This window comes from Lactuca virosa, chromosome 9 (assembly GCF_052849685.1).
Source record: "Lactuca virosa cultivar CGN04683 chromosome 9, Lactuca_virosa_CGN04683_v6, whole genome shotgun sequence".
NCBI classification, from domain to species: domain Eukaryota; kingdom Viridiplantae; phylum Streptophyta; class Magnoliopsida; order Asterales; family Asteraceae; genus Lactuca; species Lactuca virosa.
In genome coordinates, this window is record NC_136434.1 from 5,527,134 (window position 1) to 5,547,302 (window position 20,169).

The 20,169-nt window shown below is 37.5% G+C and overlaps 1 protein-coding gene and 1 pseudogene across 2 annotated transcripts; both read left to right on the plus strand.

Annotated features, from left to right (window-relative positions):
* The first annotated feature begins 318 nt into the window (after positions 1-318).
* LOC145138901 (protein RMD5 homolog) lies at positions 319-2,605 on the plus strand (annotated as a pseudogene).
* A 13,819-nt stretch (positions 2,606-16,424) lies between these two features.
* Positions 16,425-18,628, plus strand: LOC145137558 (blue-light photoreceptor PHR2-like). 2 transcript variants are annotated; one of them, XM_079071688.1, is made up of 4 exons: positions 16,425-17,537; positions 17,617-17,861; positions 17,935-18,018; positions 18,315-18,628. In XM_079071688.1, exons 1-4 carry the CDS (start codon positions 16,590-16,592, stop codon positions 18,379-18,381), a joined length of 1,344 nt encoding a protein of 447 aa, XP_078927814.1. In that variant the 5' UTR covers positions 16,425-16,589; the 3' UTR covers positions 18,382-18,628. The 2 variants fall into 2 exon arrangements, with proteins under 2 accessions (XP_078927814.1, XP_078927815.1); XM_079071689.1 differs by having other exon boundaries at positions 17,938-18,018.
* Positions 18,629-20,169: the final 1,541 nt, after the last annotated feature.

Below are 20,169 nucleotides of genomic sequence, written 5' to 3' on the forward strand. Positions count from 1 at the left end.
GAAAACTGAGGTTAAGGGACGATATGAGGCTACAGAGGCTGGTTAGGGTTTAGTCCCAATAACTTAAGGATGCTTAAATAGGTGTCAAGTCCGGAAATTAGGGTTTTGACCATCACTCACGTACGCCCTGCGCTCCCCATGGTACGCCCATCGTACGTGCTAACCCTCCACGATCATCCATCCTTAGTACGCTAAGCGTACTCCTGGAGTACGCCCCGCGTACTAAGGGACCATTATGCACTAATTTAATATTTCAAGGGTATAAAGGGTAATTACCTGATTTGGAGTGTTACAATTTTTTTTATTGAGAAAAAAGATATGGGTGAATGCAAATACAGATACTTGTCGGCTTTGATATCACAACCGTTCTTGGATATTGGATCAGTATCAAGAATATTAGATGGAATCATGAAGGTGTGTTTGTAGTTTTGCTGGACGATTAACAACCAACAAACTGAAACTAAAACTTAAATTGAAACTGACGATGCAAAAAACATCACTGAACTGGAACGTATATCAGAGGTAATTAATATAATCTCGCCACTCACCTATACAACAGAGTAAAATATATATATATATATATATATATATATATATATATATATATATATATATATTTGTGAAGGAGAGTTACTTGTATTGTGATGATGAGAACTAATTACAGGAATTTAAAATGAAATCAAATTCGTTATACACGATACTGGGTAGCAGTAGGCTTATGGGAAGCCAACGAGCTCCTTTCCTTAGGCGTTTCCTTTTGTGTTTAAACTTTAATTGCTACTATGAGGTAAAGGTAATTAATTAATTAATTAATTAATAAGTATACATGTCTTTTTTTTTGCATCTGAAAGTAAGAGTTGTAATCTTTATTTATTTATTCTTATTTTTTTGGTATTTAATGAGAACAGGTACCTGCGCAAGGTGTTATGAATGTTGCCCGGCCACAACCACGAATCCCGACCTTCCTACGGTTACAACTCTAAATCTTATTACGCATGTTGCGTTACTCATCACGGCCCGTTTTGATGACATCTACTCTCAGAAAGCCCATTGGATGGGAATGTTTAATCGCCAATTTATTAATTTTAAGGAAATAAGTTAGATGGTTTTGGGCGGAAAGTGACTTACGAGGCGCATCCTGATGTACTACGCGGTGTGTTGCCACCGACAACCCAAAACCTTATTATCTGGTTTTGAACACTATTTAAAGTCACTAACCTTACGGTCTTCTCTCGTATCGGCTGCAAACTCCCCGAAACCCTAGCCTCCTTTCATTAATTATAACGTCATGGTTGTATTAGGTTGCAAACTACTCATGTTGTCCATTACAACCCGTTTTCATTATAAAAAGTTCATTGGGCCCACTGTGGAGGGCTGGAGGCCTTGCCACTGTGGAGGCCTGATCCAAAACATAAGGCAACACCAAATTTTCTCCAACCCATTACTATTTTAACACTAAAAGAACATGCTAGGTATATTTTTTTTATATAACTTTATAGTTTTTCAAAAATAATTCTTAAAGCGTTTTGCAAACTTAGACTCGTATACTTTTATTAAAACAACTTTTGAATTATATTATTAGACAATTAAAAAAAATCTAAATTATTCATTTAGAAATAATTATCGTATTATTTAAACAAACAATTGTTGTGTTTTTTAATTATTAAAAAAGAAAAATGACACAAATGTCCTACGGACTTTTTAGGGTTGGTCATTTTAATCACTAAATTATTTTCGTGACTTTATGAGGGAATAAAATCATTTTTTTCGGGTCTATTAAATCCTTTTGGAAGATTGGAAGGGCTAAGTTGGTGACATTTTTGCCACCTCATTTAATGAAATGCTACAAGTCCTTTAAAAATCTCCCAAAAAATTATAAAGTGTTTGACTCAAGAAATTCATTTCGCCATTAATAAGCCTTCCTCTAAACCCAAGTTAATCCCTGGTGAACTAAAAACCAAATTGAAATAAATCGCTCCACTTAATCACCTCGAAGCTACACAAAAGGGACTCAACATCGCCATGAACAAATACACTAAACTCCTCCAGAAACAATTATATCAAGACAGATGAAAACCTTACAGTTTCGTCGACTTCGATTCCTACACAATCAACCATATAATCACTAGTCATTTATATCGTGAAAGCATGTTTGAAATCGGCGATTGTTTCATAAACGAAGCTCGTGTGACCTAACTCTCGCTTTGAAGTGGGTCATAATTCAGCACGGCAAGCTCCAAAAAACCGGACCCGACATCAAATTAAAGCTTCATCGTTTACAATTCATGGAAATTCTTTAAAATGGCAATCGAGATGAAGCTGTAACATACGGAAGAACTCATTTCGCCACTTTCGTAGCCCAACACCTTCATGAAATCCAAAACCTTATGTTGTGTCTTCGATGGGCCAGAAATATTGAATCATCACTGTAACTTAGTGGGCGAAACTCGCCGACGAACTCGCTCATCAATTCTGTAATATCTTAGGTGAATCGTGTGAGAGCCCTATGAGAGTGACAGTGGTTGCGTTCAAGGGTTGTCGACTTCATAAAAACAGATGAATGTGATGACGATGAGTGGGTGGTGGTGAAGAAAGTAGGTGTATGTGTGTTTATGTGTTCCTTTCTACACGAGATGCCGAGTTTATTATCTCAATTTTGACTAGAAAATGAAATTATGAACTTTACTGTCCACATCATCTTAAATTGCTAATGTGTCATACAAAACCAGTTATTCTAAGTTAGAGGGACTAAAAAGACAGGTTACCCGCGAGTTGGTTTCTCATAAAACCACGAATATAGTTTAGACACTAAAAAGGCCAACCCTAAAAAGTTTGTAGGACATTTGTGTATTTTCCCCTTATTAAAAACTATTAAATTTTAAAATAAGCTTGAAACATAAATCTCAATTTGTTATACATGATATTATGTTAGTATCAATATAAATTATAATATAGTATTAAAAAATATATAAAATATAGACTATTATCATACAAATAGTGAAATAGAATAAATAATTTTAAAGTTGAAGTGACAGATTATATTAGTGGAACTTTAGGTGTTGTTTGGTTCGTAGAATGTTGCTGGAAGAATTTGAATTGAAATTGGAATTGGAAAAAGATCTGTCAGGAATTTGAATCCAATTCCATATATTGTTTGCTTGGCAGGAAATGAAATTGGAATTAATTCTAGATTCTGTTTTGTTCGCAGGAAATGAAATTTAAATCCATGTAAAATGAAAGAATTACCCTTTTTACTTGTTTTGCTTAATTTTACTTTGTTTTTCTAACTTATATGTAAATATACATTACATAATACGTAAAAACAGTAAAATTTCAGCAGTAGTGGCAATGGTGGTAGGGGCGGTGGAGGCGACAGTGATGGTGGCGACGACATTGGTGGGTGTCGGTGATGGTGGAGGCGACAATGGTGGGTGGCGGTTATAGTGGTGGTGATGGTGGCGGTGGCTTTGATTGTGGTGGCGACGGTGGTGGTGATGGTACAAATGGCGGGTGGTGGCGGTGACGAAGATGGTGATGGTGTTGGTGGTGGCAGTGGCATCAGGTGGCGGTGGTAGTAGCGATGGTGGTGGTGGCAGCGTTAGTGGTGGTCGTGGTTGATGGTAGAGGCGACATCGGTGGTGGTGGCGATGGCAGTGGTGGTAATAGTGGTGGGTGATGGTAGTGGCGGTGGGTGATGGTAGTGGTGGTGGTGGTAGTAGTGGTGGCGAAGGTGGTGGTAGGTGTGGTGGCGGTGATGGTGGTGACAGCGTTGGTAGTGGTGGTGGTGGCGGTGATAGTGGTGACGACGTTGGTAGTGATGGTAGGTAATGGTGGAGGTGGTGGTGGTGGGTGATGGTAGTGGTAGTGGTGGCGGCGACAGTAACGGTAGTGGTGGGTGGTGGCGGCGGTGTTGGTGGTGGTTGGTGGCGACGGTGTTGGTAGTTGTAACGCCCACAGATTCGGGCTAGTCAATTTAGAGACAATAAGCGTCAAAAATAACTTTTTTTGATATAATATTATTTAGAATAAATAATATTGACCAAGTTATAGTATATGTCACATGGGTTCTGTACATATAAAGAACACTGAAATTCGAGTTATAACGAAGAAGTTATGACCCGTCGAAGTTTTACGGCAAAACCGACACGACACCGGGAATCGTAAAAAGTGAATTTACGATAAAATACTTTCTAGCCTTAGTGATCTAAACGAAAGTCGTAGTATATGTTAAACCGAGATTGTGCATAAAAAGAACGTCCAAATCTGACTTCGTATGAGAAAGTTATGATTTTTCTAAGATTTAGCATAGTAGTGCACAACCCGAAATTCGAATTTTAGATCGTTCGATTTTTAGCCAAAATAATATAAACGAGAAATGAAGATATCGTTAATAGGAGTTAAACGATAAAAAGACAGTCGAAACCGGGGGTCGTATGCGAAAGATATGGACGAAACTTAGTCCCTACTCTTCAAGCGCGACGAATTCGATACAGTTTTCTAATCTGAAATAGAATGAGAATTAGCCGACGGGGTATAAATGAAAGTTTTAGTACTCGTAAATACCAATGTGTGGATATAAAGAACGTCGAGAATAGAGCTCGTATGTTAAAGATATGGATGAAACTTGGTCCCTACTCTTCGAGCGCGATAAATTCGATACAGTTTTGTAAATCTGAGATAGAATGAGAATTAGCTGACAGCGTCTAAATGAAAGTTGTAGTACTCGTAAATACCAACGTGTGGATATAAAGAACGTAGAAAACGGAGTTCGTACGCAGAAGATACGGACGAAACTTAGGGTCTACTCTACGATAAAACTTCTATAAATAAAGGGTGAATCCTTCATATTTTCTTCACACCATAAGCCTTTCTTTCTCTCTCTAACTTCTCTCTAGACTCCCAAAACCCCTCTAAATCCCTAGTAACCTCAAGTTGCTAGAGGAAGGACCCGGAGCGCCCGAAGGCTCAGAGAAAAAGAGCTTTTCGGCTCAGAAGCTCTGCTCCAGCGGAATCCGGTTTTTAGCAAAACCCGTTGTTTCGTCGAAGGAAATTATATTGTTAAGAAGCGAAGCGCTATCCGAGTTTGGAATCATCATTTTAACAAGTGAGTGCATAGTTACTTTCATCTTACACATAGATATGAAGTATTTTATATAAATTACGTGCTATGTGTACATATTATTGAATACTTGCTTTCTATGCTGGATGAACGATTTTATACATGTTTTAAATGATTTAAACTGTATACGTATTTTATATCTACGAATATGTTGGGTAAAACATGGGTAGATGAATGATGAGAGATGAAAGATGGTATGAGTAAACATTGGCAGCTATAGACTTAGTGCCTAATAAATAACATCGGCAGCTATGGACTTAGTGCCTATTGGATAAACGCTGGTAGCTATGGACTTAGTACCTGTTAGATAAACGTTGATAGCTATGGACTTAGTACCTATTAGATAAACACTGGTAGCTATGGATTTAGTACCCGATGAATGAACTTTAGCAGCTATGGAATTAGTGCTTCACGAACAAGCATTGGCAGCTATGGATTTATTGCATGTCATATAAACCCTGGAAGCGATGGACTTCGGAATGAACGAATGCAGGATAAATGATTCTTAGGGTAGACCCTTAAGAATAACGAAGATAATGGGGATGGGTAATTGGGTTAATTGTTTGATGAATAAACATAATAATTATATTATTATGGGTTGAAAACCCTATGTACTCACCAGGTTTCCCAACCTGACCCACTCAGTTTATTTGTATCACAGGTGTGGATATGAAGTTACATTACACTGAGAGATTAAGGACACACAAATCACTAGTGATAATGAATGTAAGTTCTGTTTATGCTTATGTTTCTGTATTGACGATGACATCCCAATGTTTAAAAATGAATAAAATACATTTCTTCGGAGATGCTTTGATAACGGATTTATCATATTATTCTGGGAACAAATTCCGCAACTCTTTTCTTTAAAAGGTTACTCTGATTTTCAAAATAAAGCATAAACAAATCGGTCTTTTCTGGCCGTGAAAATGGGGATGTCACAGTAGTGGTGGTGGCGGTGGCGGTGGTAGGTAGTCGGTGGCGGCGGCAACGATGGTGGTGGTGATGGCGGCGACGTTGGTAGTGGTGGTGGCTGCGGTGATAGTGGTCGGTGATGGTGGTGGTAGTGGTAGTGGGTTTTCTGATAAGTACAAGGGGTATTTTTGTAATCTGTCATTTTTCTTGATAAGTGTAATGCCCGGTTCCCGGTACGTATTTTAAACTTAAAGATTGTATGTTTTTACACTGGGACTCGGCGAGTTGGAGGCCCAACTCGTCGAGTAGACAAGACTTTGGACGTGGGTTTTAAGTAACCTACTCGACGAGTCGAGAGCCCGACTCGACGAGTAGGACTGTCTGGATGAAACCCTAATATTTAGGGTTTGCACCCTATTTAAACAACTTATCTTGTCTCAACCTAGCCTCCATCGTCCCTCCCAACTCATAGAAACCCTAAATCGAAACCCTAACCTTGTTTGAGTGTTCTTGAGCCATTTTTGTGTGCTTGTGGTGATTGTGAAGCTTGAGAAGAAAGAAGGAGCTTGGAAGTTCGAGTGGAAGCTAGTAGATCCAAAGGTTGTCCCCATTTCCAGCTCACTTGAGGTATAAAGCTGAAACCTTGACCATCTATCTCTTAGATCTGTAGTAAGGGTTCATTTCTACCTTTTCTAAGCCTTAGAGGTGCCATGCTCGGAATTTTGTGGTTCATTGAGGGTATAACTTCAGATCTGGAACTATTGGGGGTTCTTATGGCATAAAGGTGCCAACTTTATTGCCATAAGCACCCCACGCATCTTGTAGACTTCATTCTAGAGCCATTTGGGCCAAATACCTCATGCATGGACGTCAAGATTGGAACTTTACGTATAATATGGACCCTAGGAGGTCAGATCTATGGTTTGGATGCATTAAGATCGATTAAAATCGACTGTATAGTCTTGGACAAAGAGGGACTCGGCGAGTCACTTAGGTGACTCGGCGATTCGGGTCGTAGTTTCCCCCAAACGTCTTTTGGAAATGGTCTTTGGTTGAGTTGAAGGAAAACTCAGCCTGTTGGGGTTTGTTATGGACTTGAAGATCGAAGGACTCGACGAGTTCAAGGAGGAACTCGGCAAGTTCAAGGCAATGTCCCAACCACATGAAGACGGACTCGACGAGTTCAAGGAGAACTCGGCGAGTCATAGACTAAACACCTTCATACGGATGAAGATGAACTCGACGAGTTCAAGGATGAACTCGGCGAGTCAGTTGAAGAAAGTCCCGATGTTTTGTTGAAGGCGAACTCGTTGAGCTCTTGCTAGACTCGACGGGTAGGGACGGGGTTGTAGCATTTCGTGGACGTGGGGACTCGACGAGTTGGTGGACCAACTCGGCGAGTCTAGTCAACCAAATGTTGACTTTGACCATGGTTTTGACCTTGACATTGACTTGGACTTGATTTGACCCTTGTAAGGGTTTTGAGTATGAAACGGTAATTTAGAAAGGTTGTTCTGAAGGGATTGAGGAGTTGAGAAGAGTTGATTTCCATACCGAGGACAGTGCAGACACTACATGACATCGAGGTGAGTTACCTTCCAGTAGTAGTGGGTCTACGGCCACAATGCCGACCCACTAGTAGGAGTTGGTTGATAGATGATTATCTTTGTGATAATTATCTAGGTTTGCTACTACCGATATGTTTTATGTGTTAACACGATATGATGTTATGTGATAGTAGTAGTAAGGGGGAATAGTCCCCGGTTACCGGTTGGAAGATACCGAAGGCGTCGTTACAACCCATGCATGCCCAACAGTATGTTATGTTATTATATGGTAGTGGTAGAGGGTGAAATAGTCCCCAGTTTACCGGTTGAAAGATACCGAAGGGGAGGTTAGCTCCCGGTTACCGGTTGAAAGATACCGAAGGGGAGGTTAGTTCCCGGCTACCGGTTGAAAGATACCGAAAGGGAGGTTAGTTCCCGGTTACCGGTTGAAAGATACCGAAGGGGGGCCCCGCTCCCAGTTATGCCAGACAGATACCGGTTGAAAGATACCGAGGAACAGGCATTAGGTGGTATGTGGTATGATGGGGGAACTCACTAAGCTTTGTGCTTACGGTTTTCAATTTTGGTTTCAGGTACCTCTTCATCGAAGGGGAAGGAGTCGGCACGGTAGCAGCGCATCACACACACATGATTTCCGCATTTTGAGATCCATGGGATTTGTACTCTGACATTATTACTACTTTCTGTTATGATTTTTGAGACATGTGATTATGGTTTGATGACTTGAAATGATGATGATGTTGTTTTTCAGTAAATGGTTTATAAGTATTATATTTAAAAACGAAAATTTTTGGTCTTGAAAATCGGGATGTTACAATAAGAATGAATGTTTTCCATCCAACTTTGGAAGGAATTCACTTTCCTCCATATGGTGGAAACTTTATTTCATTTAGGAATTTTTTTCCTCCCTCTAAATCCAACCAAACGCATGGATTCGAGGGAATTGAAATCCTTTTCCCTCGAATTTCATTCATTCCCTGTCAACCAAATGCACCCTTAGCATTATATTTGATATTCATAAAGGGTATTTCTAAATGCACGAATTGTATTCCAAATGCACGAAGAATTGATTGAGTGGATATGTGTCAATAACAAATTTGACTATTTTTAATCTATTAAATTAAATGTGCACTGAAAATGTTACCTTTTAATTTACATTAAACACCCTTATATTCATATTAATTTTCCAATAAAACTTTATATTTTTTAAAGCTTAATATATATATATATATATATATATATATATATATATATATATATATATATAAGAGATTGTATTCCTATGCCACTGCAAAAATTTGTTTTATTTATAAAGATCTTAAAAACAATACATAGTTGTAACACCCAGAAATTTCGAACCAATTTAAACTTTTAAAACATGTCAAGTTCATCAAAACATTACAACTTTGTTTTCAAAATATTATTTATCAGAGTATTCCCAGAAATATAAACATCATATGAGGAGTTGTACGATCATGCCTTCGCCTTGTCGCGATCCCCTGATGTACCTGAAACAATAAACTGAAACTGTAAGTCCGAAAGCTTAGTGAGTTACCCCCAAAATACCAACGCCATACAGATATAGCCATATCATATCATATAAACATATTAGCAAACAATACAGCATGCGTAATGAGCCATCAGTCTGACTGGACCGAATCCCGGTCCTCAATCTATCTGGACCGCTCTCCGAGCCCTCGGCACGTCTGGACCGCCCTCCTCGGGGCCTTCAGCCTATCCGGACCGCTCGCTGGGCCTTCGGCCTGACTAGATTTGCCCGGCCCGGGCCTGCAGTCTACCCGGTCCGCCCAGGGTGTCTTGGCCTACTGCACACAGCAGGACCTGCCTCAACCCTTTCCCCAAACCAACAAACATGTGCACATACATATAAACAAGTAAACATGCAGATCTAACAGATCACTAACATGGCAACCATCCTATAACCAGGATACCGATATAACCGATCTCTAGCATAGCAACCATCCCAAACCAGGATGAAATCTAGCCTAGCAATAACATAGTAATCATCATATACCAGGATGTAATCTAACATAGCACTAACATAACGACCATCCTAACCCAAGATGTAAATCATAAAGGGTCGGCATTGGTGCCGTACACCCTGTTGATATAGTGAGGAGAACTCACCTCGCAACTGACGTCTGAAAATAGGAAGCTCAACTCCCGGATTACCAACACGAACTCCACCACCTATAGTTACCATAAAACCCTTTTTCATAAATTTCCAAATTACCAGAATACCCTTAAAATTCGACTGGTCAACCCTTGGTCCAATTCAAAGTCCACAGTCAAAGTCAACAGTCCATGTTGACTCGACTCGTCGAGTGCAGTTCACCGACTCGTCGAGTCCTTCCTGAACTCGAGAAGTCGTGAAATCCTTGATTGGCTCGTCGAGTTCCCCTTTAACTCGCCGAGTTCATACGTGTCCAAGAATTGGGAGAAACCCTAGCCGACTCGCCGAGTCTTCGAACGACTCGCCGAGTTCAAGGCAATCTTCAACGGACTCGCCGAGTTGTTCATCCAACTCGTCGATTTCATGACCATCTTCAACGGGCTCGCCGAGTTGTTCCTCCAACTCGCCGAGTCCTTGCAGACCTTCATCCATGCAGACGCTTTTTAAGCCATGGCAAGGTTCCAGATTACAGATCCAAGCTCCTAAGGCATGTTTATTACGTAAAGTTGCAAACTTTACGCACATGCAAGGCTCTAAAGGCCCTAAATGACCAATCTAAGCTTCCAATGGAGCTTTGCACCTTGGGAGAGTCTCATTCTTGCACAAGCTGGCAACTTTATGGACTAAGAAGCCTATGGGAGCTCAGTTCTAAAGTTACAACTTCAGTTCTTAGCTTGCACACAAGAAAAGCTTCCAAACATAACATGAAAATCCTAGAATTGTCCAAAGAGGGGATCTAGAATGAAATGAGGTCAGGGTAACGATTTATACCTTCCAGAAGATGCCCAATAAGGTAGATTTCAGATCCCACAAGCTCCTTGCTTCTAAATCCTTGCTCTCCAAGCTCCCTTCTCCACAAAATCCTCTTCCAAGCTCAAAAATACACAAATGGAACACACACACTCGATTAGGGTTTGAGAGGGACAAGAAGCAGTAAAGGGGAGGCTGGGGGAGGCCAATGATCCTTTAAATAGGGTGCAAAACCCCGAGATTTAGGGTTTCATCGAGTCCCTTCTTGGACTCGGCGAGTATGTCATTAAAATACGTGGACCAACCCGCTGCTACTCGACGAGTAGGGCAATCAACTCGTCGAGTAGCCCTTGAAATCAAGAACTCACACATTAAATCAATACCTGAGAATCGGGGCGTTACAATAGTAAAATATAAATTTGATTTTATTAATTATCAGATAATTCAAGTGTAGAATTATTATAATTACTGTGTGAAATGGAGGAATGTAGGAATTCAGTCGAGCAACATAAACAATTTTCGATCCAACATGATGATTTATAGTAATGCCAAAGTGGCAAAATAGTAGACATGATATTTGTCAACTAACGTTCACATAATGAGCATCTTCAAATACATATACATTTCTAATATTTGAAATATAATTATTTTCAAACTAATGCATTATTCAGTATTGTAAAAATTCCGACTAGTATGTGATTAGTTTTTAGATTGTACTCGGCTGACTAGAAGGCGCCTAACAATTAACTGTTTCCTATATAATGAGTGAAGCTAGTCGATCGACTTACTGCCATTTAACGGCTTTTAAAACTCTGGTATTATTATGTTATATTCTAGGGATGAAAATCGGTTCGGACCCGGACAGAACCGGACCAAGAATCAAATAACCGATAATTAGTATAGTAGGAAAGAGAGAATCAAAAGCACACCAAATAATAGGAAACAATTAACCGTTTTGTTTATTAAAAAACTAGGGATGATAAATTAGATAATATGTTTAACAACTAATTAGGAAAATGGATATTAGTTTTCATATAATACAACAATATTTTTTTCTCTAAAGTGGAAGAAAAGTTATAAGTAGAGTTATAAACAAACCGAACGTTTATCAATTCGGCCGTGTTCGTTCATTTATTTGGTTAAACTTAAACGAACGAATATAAACAAAATTTGTATTCGTGTTCATTCGGTTCATTTAGAACTTTCGTTACCAGAGTTTGTATCTTATTATTATAGTGAGTTTACCTTAAAAATATACATCTGTTTATATTTAACAAATTATCAAACAAACTTAGGTTATCAAATATTAAATCAATAACAAATAATTTTATAATATTAATGTTATTTATTAACTTCAGATTGTTATTTCTTAGGTTAAGATACATTTTTTATTTGTTAATTATTTAAAAATTACTAAAATGACAAAAGACTAAATACAAAATAAAAACATTGAAGTATGTATATTTTGAAGATCAATCCAAATAAAAAGGTCAAAATGAAGAGTTTTTTTTAAGCAAATGGTGTTTTTTAAAAGGGAATATGACTTCTTGAGGTAATTAACTTTTTGGTTCGTTCATATTTGGGTAACTATCTTTTTTTTACACATCTAAGTAACAAACTTGTTGGAAGTGTTCACATATAACCATTATGACCTGCTGTAGCAGGTTACATCCGGCTACAACAGGTCATAGTGGTCATATATGAACACTTTCAACAATTTCGTTACCTAGATGTGTATAAAAAAATAGTTACCCACATATGAACAAATCGAAAAGTAAGAGTAAATTACACGAATGGTCCCTGTGGTTTGGGGGAATTTGTGTGTTTGGTCCCTAACTTATTTTTTTAACTCGGACGGTCCGTACTATTTATTTTTGTTGTGCGTTTGATCCCCGTCTTACCTAAAACGACTATTATGCCCTTATTAATTTATTTTTTTTAATTAATTTTTTTATGTATGTATTTATTTTTTATATATTTAAAAAAATTAATAGACCCACATATCTGTATATCGTCACGGTAAACCTAAAACCACATTTGAGAAATTTAATCTGGGTCCCACCGGTCACCATCCCATCTCTCATTCTCATCAACTTCTATTTCCTTTCCATCTTTAGTGACATCGACGTCTTCATCATCCTTCTTTTTTGGTACTTCAACTCCGGCGAACCAACACCATAACCCACTGTCTCTTCATCTTTAGTGGGTTGTGGTATTGATTCGCCGGAGTTGAAGGACCGAAAAAAGAAGTGATGGTGAAGACGTCGATGTCACTAAAGATGGAAAAGAAATAGAAGTTGAGGAGGATGAGAGATGGGATTGTGAGGAGATACATATATGTGGGGTTTATTAATTTTTTTTTAAATATATAAAAAAATAAATACATAAATAAGAAAATTAATTAAAAAAATAAATTAATATGGGCACAATAGTCATTTTGGTAAGACTGAGACCAAGCGTACAACAAAAACAAACAGTAGGGATCGTCCGGGTTAAAAATAAATAAATTAGGGTCCAAACACACAAATTCTCCCAAACCACAGGGACCATTCGTGTAATTTACACTTACTTTTCCTTTTGTTCATATTTGGGTAACTTTTTTTGTACACATCTGAATAACGAACTTGTTGAAAGTGTTCACATATAACCATTATGACCTAGTGTAGCCGGATGTAACCTGCTACAGTAGATCATAATGGTAATATGTGAACACTTCCAACAAGTTTGTTATCTAGATGTGTACAAAAAAAAATAGTTATTCAGATGTGAACAAACCGAAAAATTAATTACCTTAATAAGTAATATTCACTTTTTAAAAACATACTTAACAAGTAGGTGTTGTTTTGAAAGTATTTACCATTTAGGGTTGAAATCTATACCAAATCAAAATTAAAAACAAAATCAAAAGAAAATAAAACAACCCCGACCACGTCGTCTGCCAACTGCCCTGACTTGACTTCACGTCGTCTTCTCAATTCCAACCACAATCAAACGTCGGGACTGCACATCCGTCCGCAAGGTTTGATTTCTGGGAAAATACTGGGTATAGACATTATTTGGGGTTGAATTCCAAAATATAGACACAAATCCGGGAATAGACATGGATTCCGCGGAGGTAGCTCCGCGGAATCCACTGTAGCTTCGCAGAATGGCAAAATCGTAAATAAATGAGGAAATTAAAAAAAAAAAAAACTCAAGATCCATTCCGTGGAGCTACAGTGGATTTCGCGGAGCTCCGAGGAATGGATCTTCAGAAAGAAAAAAAAATCTCCTCCAATGATTCTTTTATGTAAAGATTTCCAATTAAAAGACCAATTTTTTTTCCACCTCACATTCATTCCAAACATTGTCAAGAAAAATTCATATTATCATAATCTTTTCTTGAAAATAATTAGTTGGGCAATGAATATAAACTCCAAAGAATCGATTTGAAAAAAAAAAAAAAAAAAATCTGAAGATCCATTTCTCGGAGCTACCTCCGCGGAGCTCCGCGAAATCACCTATAGCTCCGCGGAATGAATCTTGAGTTTTTTTCCCCTCATTTATTTACGATTTTGCCATTCCGCGGAGCTACAATGGATTCCACGGAGCTCCGCGGAGCTACCTCCGCGGAATCCATGTCTATACCCGAAAATTCAATTTTTTTGTGTCTATATTTTGGAATTCAACCCCAAATAATGTCTATACATGGTATTTTCCAAGGTTCTAAAAAGCTCGTCATGGCTCCGCCATGGCACGCCATGGCTCCAAGGCTTGTATGTGCCGCCAAGCTTTACCAAAACGCCGTCATGACTCATATATGTGTATAAAAATGAATAATAGTAGAAAACACATATAAAAATATGAATTATATACAAAATTGCCGCCTTAAGTCACGCCTTACAAACGACGTGGCTCGCCAAGCCTCGGAAAAGCTTGAGGCTTGACATTGCCGCCAAGTCACGCCTTACGTTATTTAGAACCTTGGTATTTTCCCTTGATTTCTATTTGATTATGGTTCGATTTTTCCATGATTTCAGGTTCGATTTTTGAACTTTCATCTTCGATTTCTGACTTAATTAGGTTTATTGAATACAAATTGAATGGAGAATGGATAAGTTACCTGAGAATTGCTTAGAGAAATACTCTTTTCAGAGAGGATTTGGGTGATATGAACATTGAGATTATGAGAAATACTCTTTACAAGACATACCTTGAATATTTGTACCCGTTTGCCAGGTAAGCAAGCATCTTTTGCTTATGAATATCACCATAAACAAGTTCTGTCATTATTAAAAAGTACTTCATGTTATTATTTACGTTCATGGCTTATTACTCTTTTGTTTTATGGTTTCTATACACAACATTGGAACAGAGCTTGGAGATTGTTCATATTAAGCAACGTTTTACTCCTCCCTTCTTGTATCAAATCAAACATGATGCTAACATAACTACTATGGCCATTCAATTACATATTCTTGCCTATTCAACAAAGATGAAAGGCAAGGCACCCAAACTAGTAGCTACATCCATGGCTAATGTAAACAAAGCAACAATAGTCACTGAAACCATGTTGTTTCCACTTTTTTTTATCATTTTCATTGTTAATGGTGTTAAACACTTCACATAAATTGTTTCCATCTATAACACTTCCTATGGTGTCCTTTAGTGGAGCAGTAATTAGCCTTTGTTTGGTAGTCTTGTTTTCTGAATCTACTGTAGTAGAAGTACACTAGTGAAAATATAAAGAATATCAGGAGTTGCTTATGTCCCAAACCTATTGTGCTCTTGTTGTTCCTTGTTCCTATCAACAGATCAAAAACATTAATTTGAACTGAAATTTTATCCTTTCTTAATGAAATGAGACATATGATGTTTGTAAACAAATTTGATAGAATTTAATAGCAAAAAAGTTAAACAACTCAAAAAAGTATATTTTAGGAGGATCCCTTCATAAATAGTATAATAATATATTGAGTGATTCACCAAAATTTAAGTAACTATTTTGTTTTGGTTGAAATAGCTTTGCATTATTTTTAGTATCTAAAATAGTTTTTTTTTTTTTTTTTTTTTTTTTTTTTTTTTTTTTTGGATTTGAGTGATGTATTATCCTTATTTTTTTTTCTCATATCAACTAAACACTTTTCAAAAATTATCTTTACCTTTTAAATCTAAAATGTTTACTTTTTTTTTTCCAAACTAAATGGCACCGTTTATGCATTTGTATCATAATTTACTACGTTTTCATTATGTTCTTTTTTTGTTGTTACTTTTTGTTGGATTTTAATAAAACCAAACATTTTCTCAAAATTACAGACTTATTTTTTGGATTTATGACGTGTTCTTGAAATTTCGGAGTAATTGTTTTTCTTGTTTATGTGAAATGCTTAGTCCGAAATTCAAAATCCTTTTTTTTTCTTTTTTGTTAGAAAAAGTATGTATGATGTAACAAATTCTAGTCCGAAATAGACTTATTTCAAAAATGATCATTTTTGCTAATAGCTTAAAAGTTTGTTATAAAGATATAATCTCATATTTCAGATTTTGTAATTATTCCTTAAATAGTTAAATTTCAAATCATATCTCATTCAATATCTCTTTGAAAGAGATATAAAGCAAATATATATAGAAGAGTACAATTACATATCATGCTAAAAAGTATTAAATGTGTTTATATAACCATGTTATATGTAAGTACATAATATAACACATTCAAAATGCATCTCTACATAAACTTTGACCAAAAACCTACTAGATCTCTTCCTCCCTACCAACCCCCAAAAAGATGACTAGGGACCAAAAATGTTAGGTAATGACCTTGATGTACAATAGCCTCCACAAATTGACTAAATTGCCCTTTTCATTAAATTGTTTTCATCTTAATATTATATTGCCACCTAACTCCTCCTCCCTCCTTCCTCTCTCGTACCGAACACACTGAAAAGTAAAAACATAGCAGACTTCAGACAAGAGAAGCCTTTGAAGTTTGAAGAATCCTTCAAAACAAAGCTTTCGTCATCTTCATCTTCAACGTCCCTCTTCATCGTTTTTCAGTCAATCAAAAATGGATCCTAAACAACAAGATTCAGAAAACCCAGATGCACAAACACCTTCAGACCATCAATCTCACCTCCCCATTCTTCCTTTCACATCCATTACACTTTCTCTCCCTAAACTCCTTCCCACCCACTTCGTCTCTCCACCCAAAAATCTCAAAATCCCTGCCACCGTCAAAATTCCTACTCAAATCTCCTCCCTTTTCAACCTTTCTCTTTCCTCTACTCCCCTCCCCCCTACCAAATCCATATTGAAATCAACCGTCTCTGCAAACCCTCTTCAAAACCCGTTAGCTTTAAACCCACGCCGCCCCTCTGACCCATCGAACGCCGCTGGTCTCCGCCGTGCCTCCATTGTCTGGTTCCGTAACGATCTCCGTGTTCATGATAATGAATCTTTGACTTCCGCCAACAATGAATCCATTTCCGTTCTACCAGTTTACTGTTTTGATCCTAGAGATTTCGGGAAATCCTCATCTGGGTTCGATAAAACTGGACCCCATCGTGCATCTTTCTTGATCGAATCAGTTTCTGATTTGAGAAAGAATCTTCAGGCAAGAGGGTCGGATCTTATAGTCCGAATTGGAAAGCCCGAAACTACTATAGCGGAATTGGTGAAGGAAATTGGGGCAGAGGCAGTGTATGCCCATAGGGAAGTGTCTAATGATGACGTTAAAGGTGAATCAAAGATTGAGACTGCATTGAAAGATGAAGGGGTGGAGATTAAGTACTTTTGGGGAAGCACATTGTATCATATCGAAGATTTACCATTTAAATTGGAAGAAATGCCAACAAATTATGGTGGATTTAGGGATAAAGTGAAAGGTATAAAGGTAAGGAAGACCATTGAGGCTGTTGATCAACTGAAAGGATTGCCATCTGGTGGTGATGTGGAGGCTGGTGAGATTCCATCTCTGGTTGATTTGGGTATGAATCCTACCGCTACTATGAGTCAGGTATGAACAGTTTAAAACTTGATACTGTATTTGTTAAAAATTGAAAAGATGTGATAATATGATCGACTGTTGTTGTTAGGTGAAACCTGTTGTAAATGCTCCTGTTGTTGGAGGTGAGACTGAAGCAATGAAGAGGCTTAAACAGTTTGCAGCGGAATGTGAAGCACAGCCTCCAAAAGAAACAAAAGATGGAAGTAATGATAGCAGCAGCAGCAGCATATATGGTGCAAATTTCTCCTGCAAAATCTCCCCATGGCTTGCAATGGGATGTGTTTCTCCTCGTTCCATGTTTGATGAGTTGAAGAAGTCTGCTTCCAGTTCCAGGTATGTGGCTATACTTTGCATGGTGTTGGTGTTTTTTAACCTGCATTACTAACGGAAAAAAAGTTAAATTTAGAAGGGTTTCTTCTGGCTCAAATGGTAAAGATGGTGATGGGATGAATTGGTTGATGTATGAGCTCCTATGGAGGGACTTTTTCAGGTTAGTCAATTCAACTGATTTAAGCAAGCTGTCAAAATGTTTTAAATGTCGTATGATTAGTTGTATGAAATGATTTAGAAGGTTGTAAGGATTTGAATACACTTGCTTAGGTATAGCGACTTTGAACTCAAATGATATGTTGGAGATGACATATATAATAAGTTAAGTATATAACGGACCTAAATCGACCCGACCCGACACGTTTAGCTTATATACTTTTTTTTGGTTTTTGTTTGGTCATATATAATAAGTTAAGTAACACTAACACACTTTTTTTTTTTTTTTTGGAACTGCAGATTCATTACCAGGAAATACAGTTCGTCGAAACAACAGAAAATTGCTCCAGTGACAGTCACTGTGTAGCTTACACGGTGGAGGGTGTCATTTCATGTACGATTTTTTATTTTTGTTTGGTCATTGAACTTCCAAAAATTTGGGTTATTTGATCAAAAGATAAACAATCAGTAGTACATTTTATGTATCTTTAATAGTTTTTTTGGTTTTGCCTTGAAAATGAAAGGACAGTTATTGGTGGTATATCACCAATCTATTCTGTTCCTCAAACCATTGATTGAAAATTTATTATGTGTCCTGATTATCATTTGGTTGATTTGTATGACCCTATAGTTTTTGTTTTTTTAGACAAAAACTTCACAAATGATCCTTGTGGTTAGCTAAAAATTGTCACTTTGGTCCAAAAAGGTTTGGACTAGCACCAAAGGTCCAAACTTTTCATTTTGTTGCGAATTTGGTCCAACTTGTTATGAATTTTTTTAAAATGACGGTTTTGCCCTCTGGATTTTTATTTTCTATTTTCTCTTTTTCATTTTTATTTCTATACTTATAAAAAACAAAAATAAAACATTACACCCTCTCCACCCTCTCTATTACAAAGAAAAACATCACCACCACCACAGGTTGTCACTGCCGCCACACAACGATCACCGGAGCACCAACATCTCGCCGCCACGACGGAGATTTGGATCTGCTGGTTGTTCGACAAGAAAAAGAGAGAGAAAGAGGGTGAAAACAGATCTGAAAACTTAGGGTTTCGTAAAACTAGAAGGGTGGCGGCGCTAGGGCTTTTGCTATGTAGACACCTCGTCGGAGAAGAAGAGAGACGAGCGGTGTGATGGTTCCGAGTTCCGACGTCTGAAACTAGAGTTTTATCGAGCCACAGACGTCATCGTCATCGCCGATGACGAACAGAATAAAGGCGTCGTCAGATGAGAAGATAAAAGACAAAGGCGATGATGATTCCGACGAAAATCAAATAGAAAGAGGGAGAGATTGAGTCCGTTTCTGACAGATCTACGTCGTCCTTAGGAGGGTTTCTTGTTCACCGGAAAAAATATTTCTCGGATTTTGCAATTGATTTCTCGATTTCTGGCAAACCCGACTCAGTTCATCTATCTTCTCAGTTCATCCTTCGCCCTTCGCCCCTTTCTCAGATCTATGGCACCAGAAACCCTAGCCTCAAACATCGAAACTCGCTTCGTCGGAAGCCTCCATCGCCGGTGGTGGTGGCTGGTGGTGAAGGAGATGAGCAACTTTTTGTGTGAAACGAGAGAGAGAGAGAGAGAGAGAGAGAGAGAGAGAGAGCATTTTATTTTCTTTTTTCTGTTATAAAAAATTATAAAAATAAAACAAAAAAAGGAAAATTTTCTTTTTTATTTTTCTTTTAATCAGAAAAAATATTTAAATAATAAAAAAACAGAAAAAGGAAAAAGCAAGGGCAAATTCGTCATTATGAAAAAGTTCATAGCAAATTGGACCAAACTCGCAACAAAATGAAAAGTTTGGACCTCTGGTGCTAGTCCAAACATTTTTGGACCAAAATGACAATTTTGAGCAAACCACAGGGACCATTTGTGCAGTTTAGTCTTTTTTTTAACATCTAGACACTTTTATAATCTCCTTGTAAGAGGGTGTTTGGGGTTGCTTTTAAAATAAGTTTTGGCTTTTAACTTTTCCAAAAAGTTAAAAAAATGCCAAAAGGTGTTTGGATAATTCAAAAGATCTTCTGGAAATGATTTTTGGCAAAGAAGAAAATAAGGAGTTTCTAAAAGTCACAAAACCTGATTTTTTGTTGTTTTACCTATAAAAGTTAAACTAAAAATCATTTTGTCAATCCAAACACTTTTTAAAGAC

Bases quoted from the DNA above. Each gene is read 5' to 3' on its own strand.
- LOC145137558 (XM_079071688.1), top strand. From the start codon at position 16,590: ATGGATCCTAAACAACAAGATTCAGAAAACCCAGATGCACAAACACCT. The intron at 17,862-17,934 runs GTATGTGGCTAT...AGTTAAATTTAG, and splicing joins AAGTCTGCTTCCAGTTCCAG to AAGGGTTTCTTCTGGCTCAA. The intron at 18,019-18,314 runs GTTAGTCAATTC...TTGGAACTGCAG, and splicing joins CTATGGAGGGACTTTTTCAG to ATTCATTACCAGGAAATACA.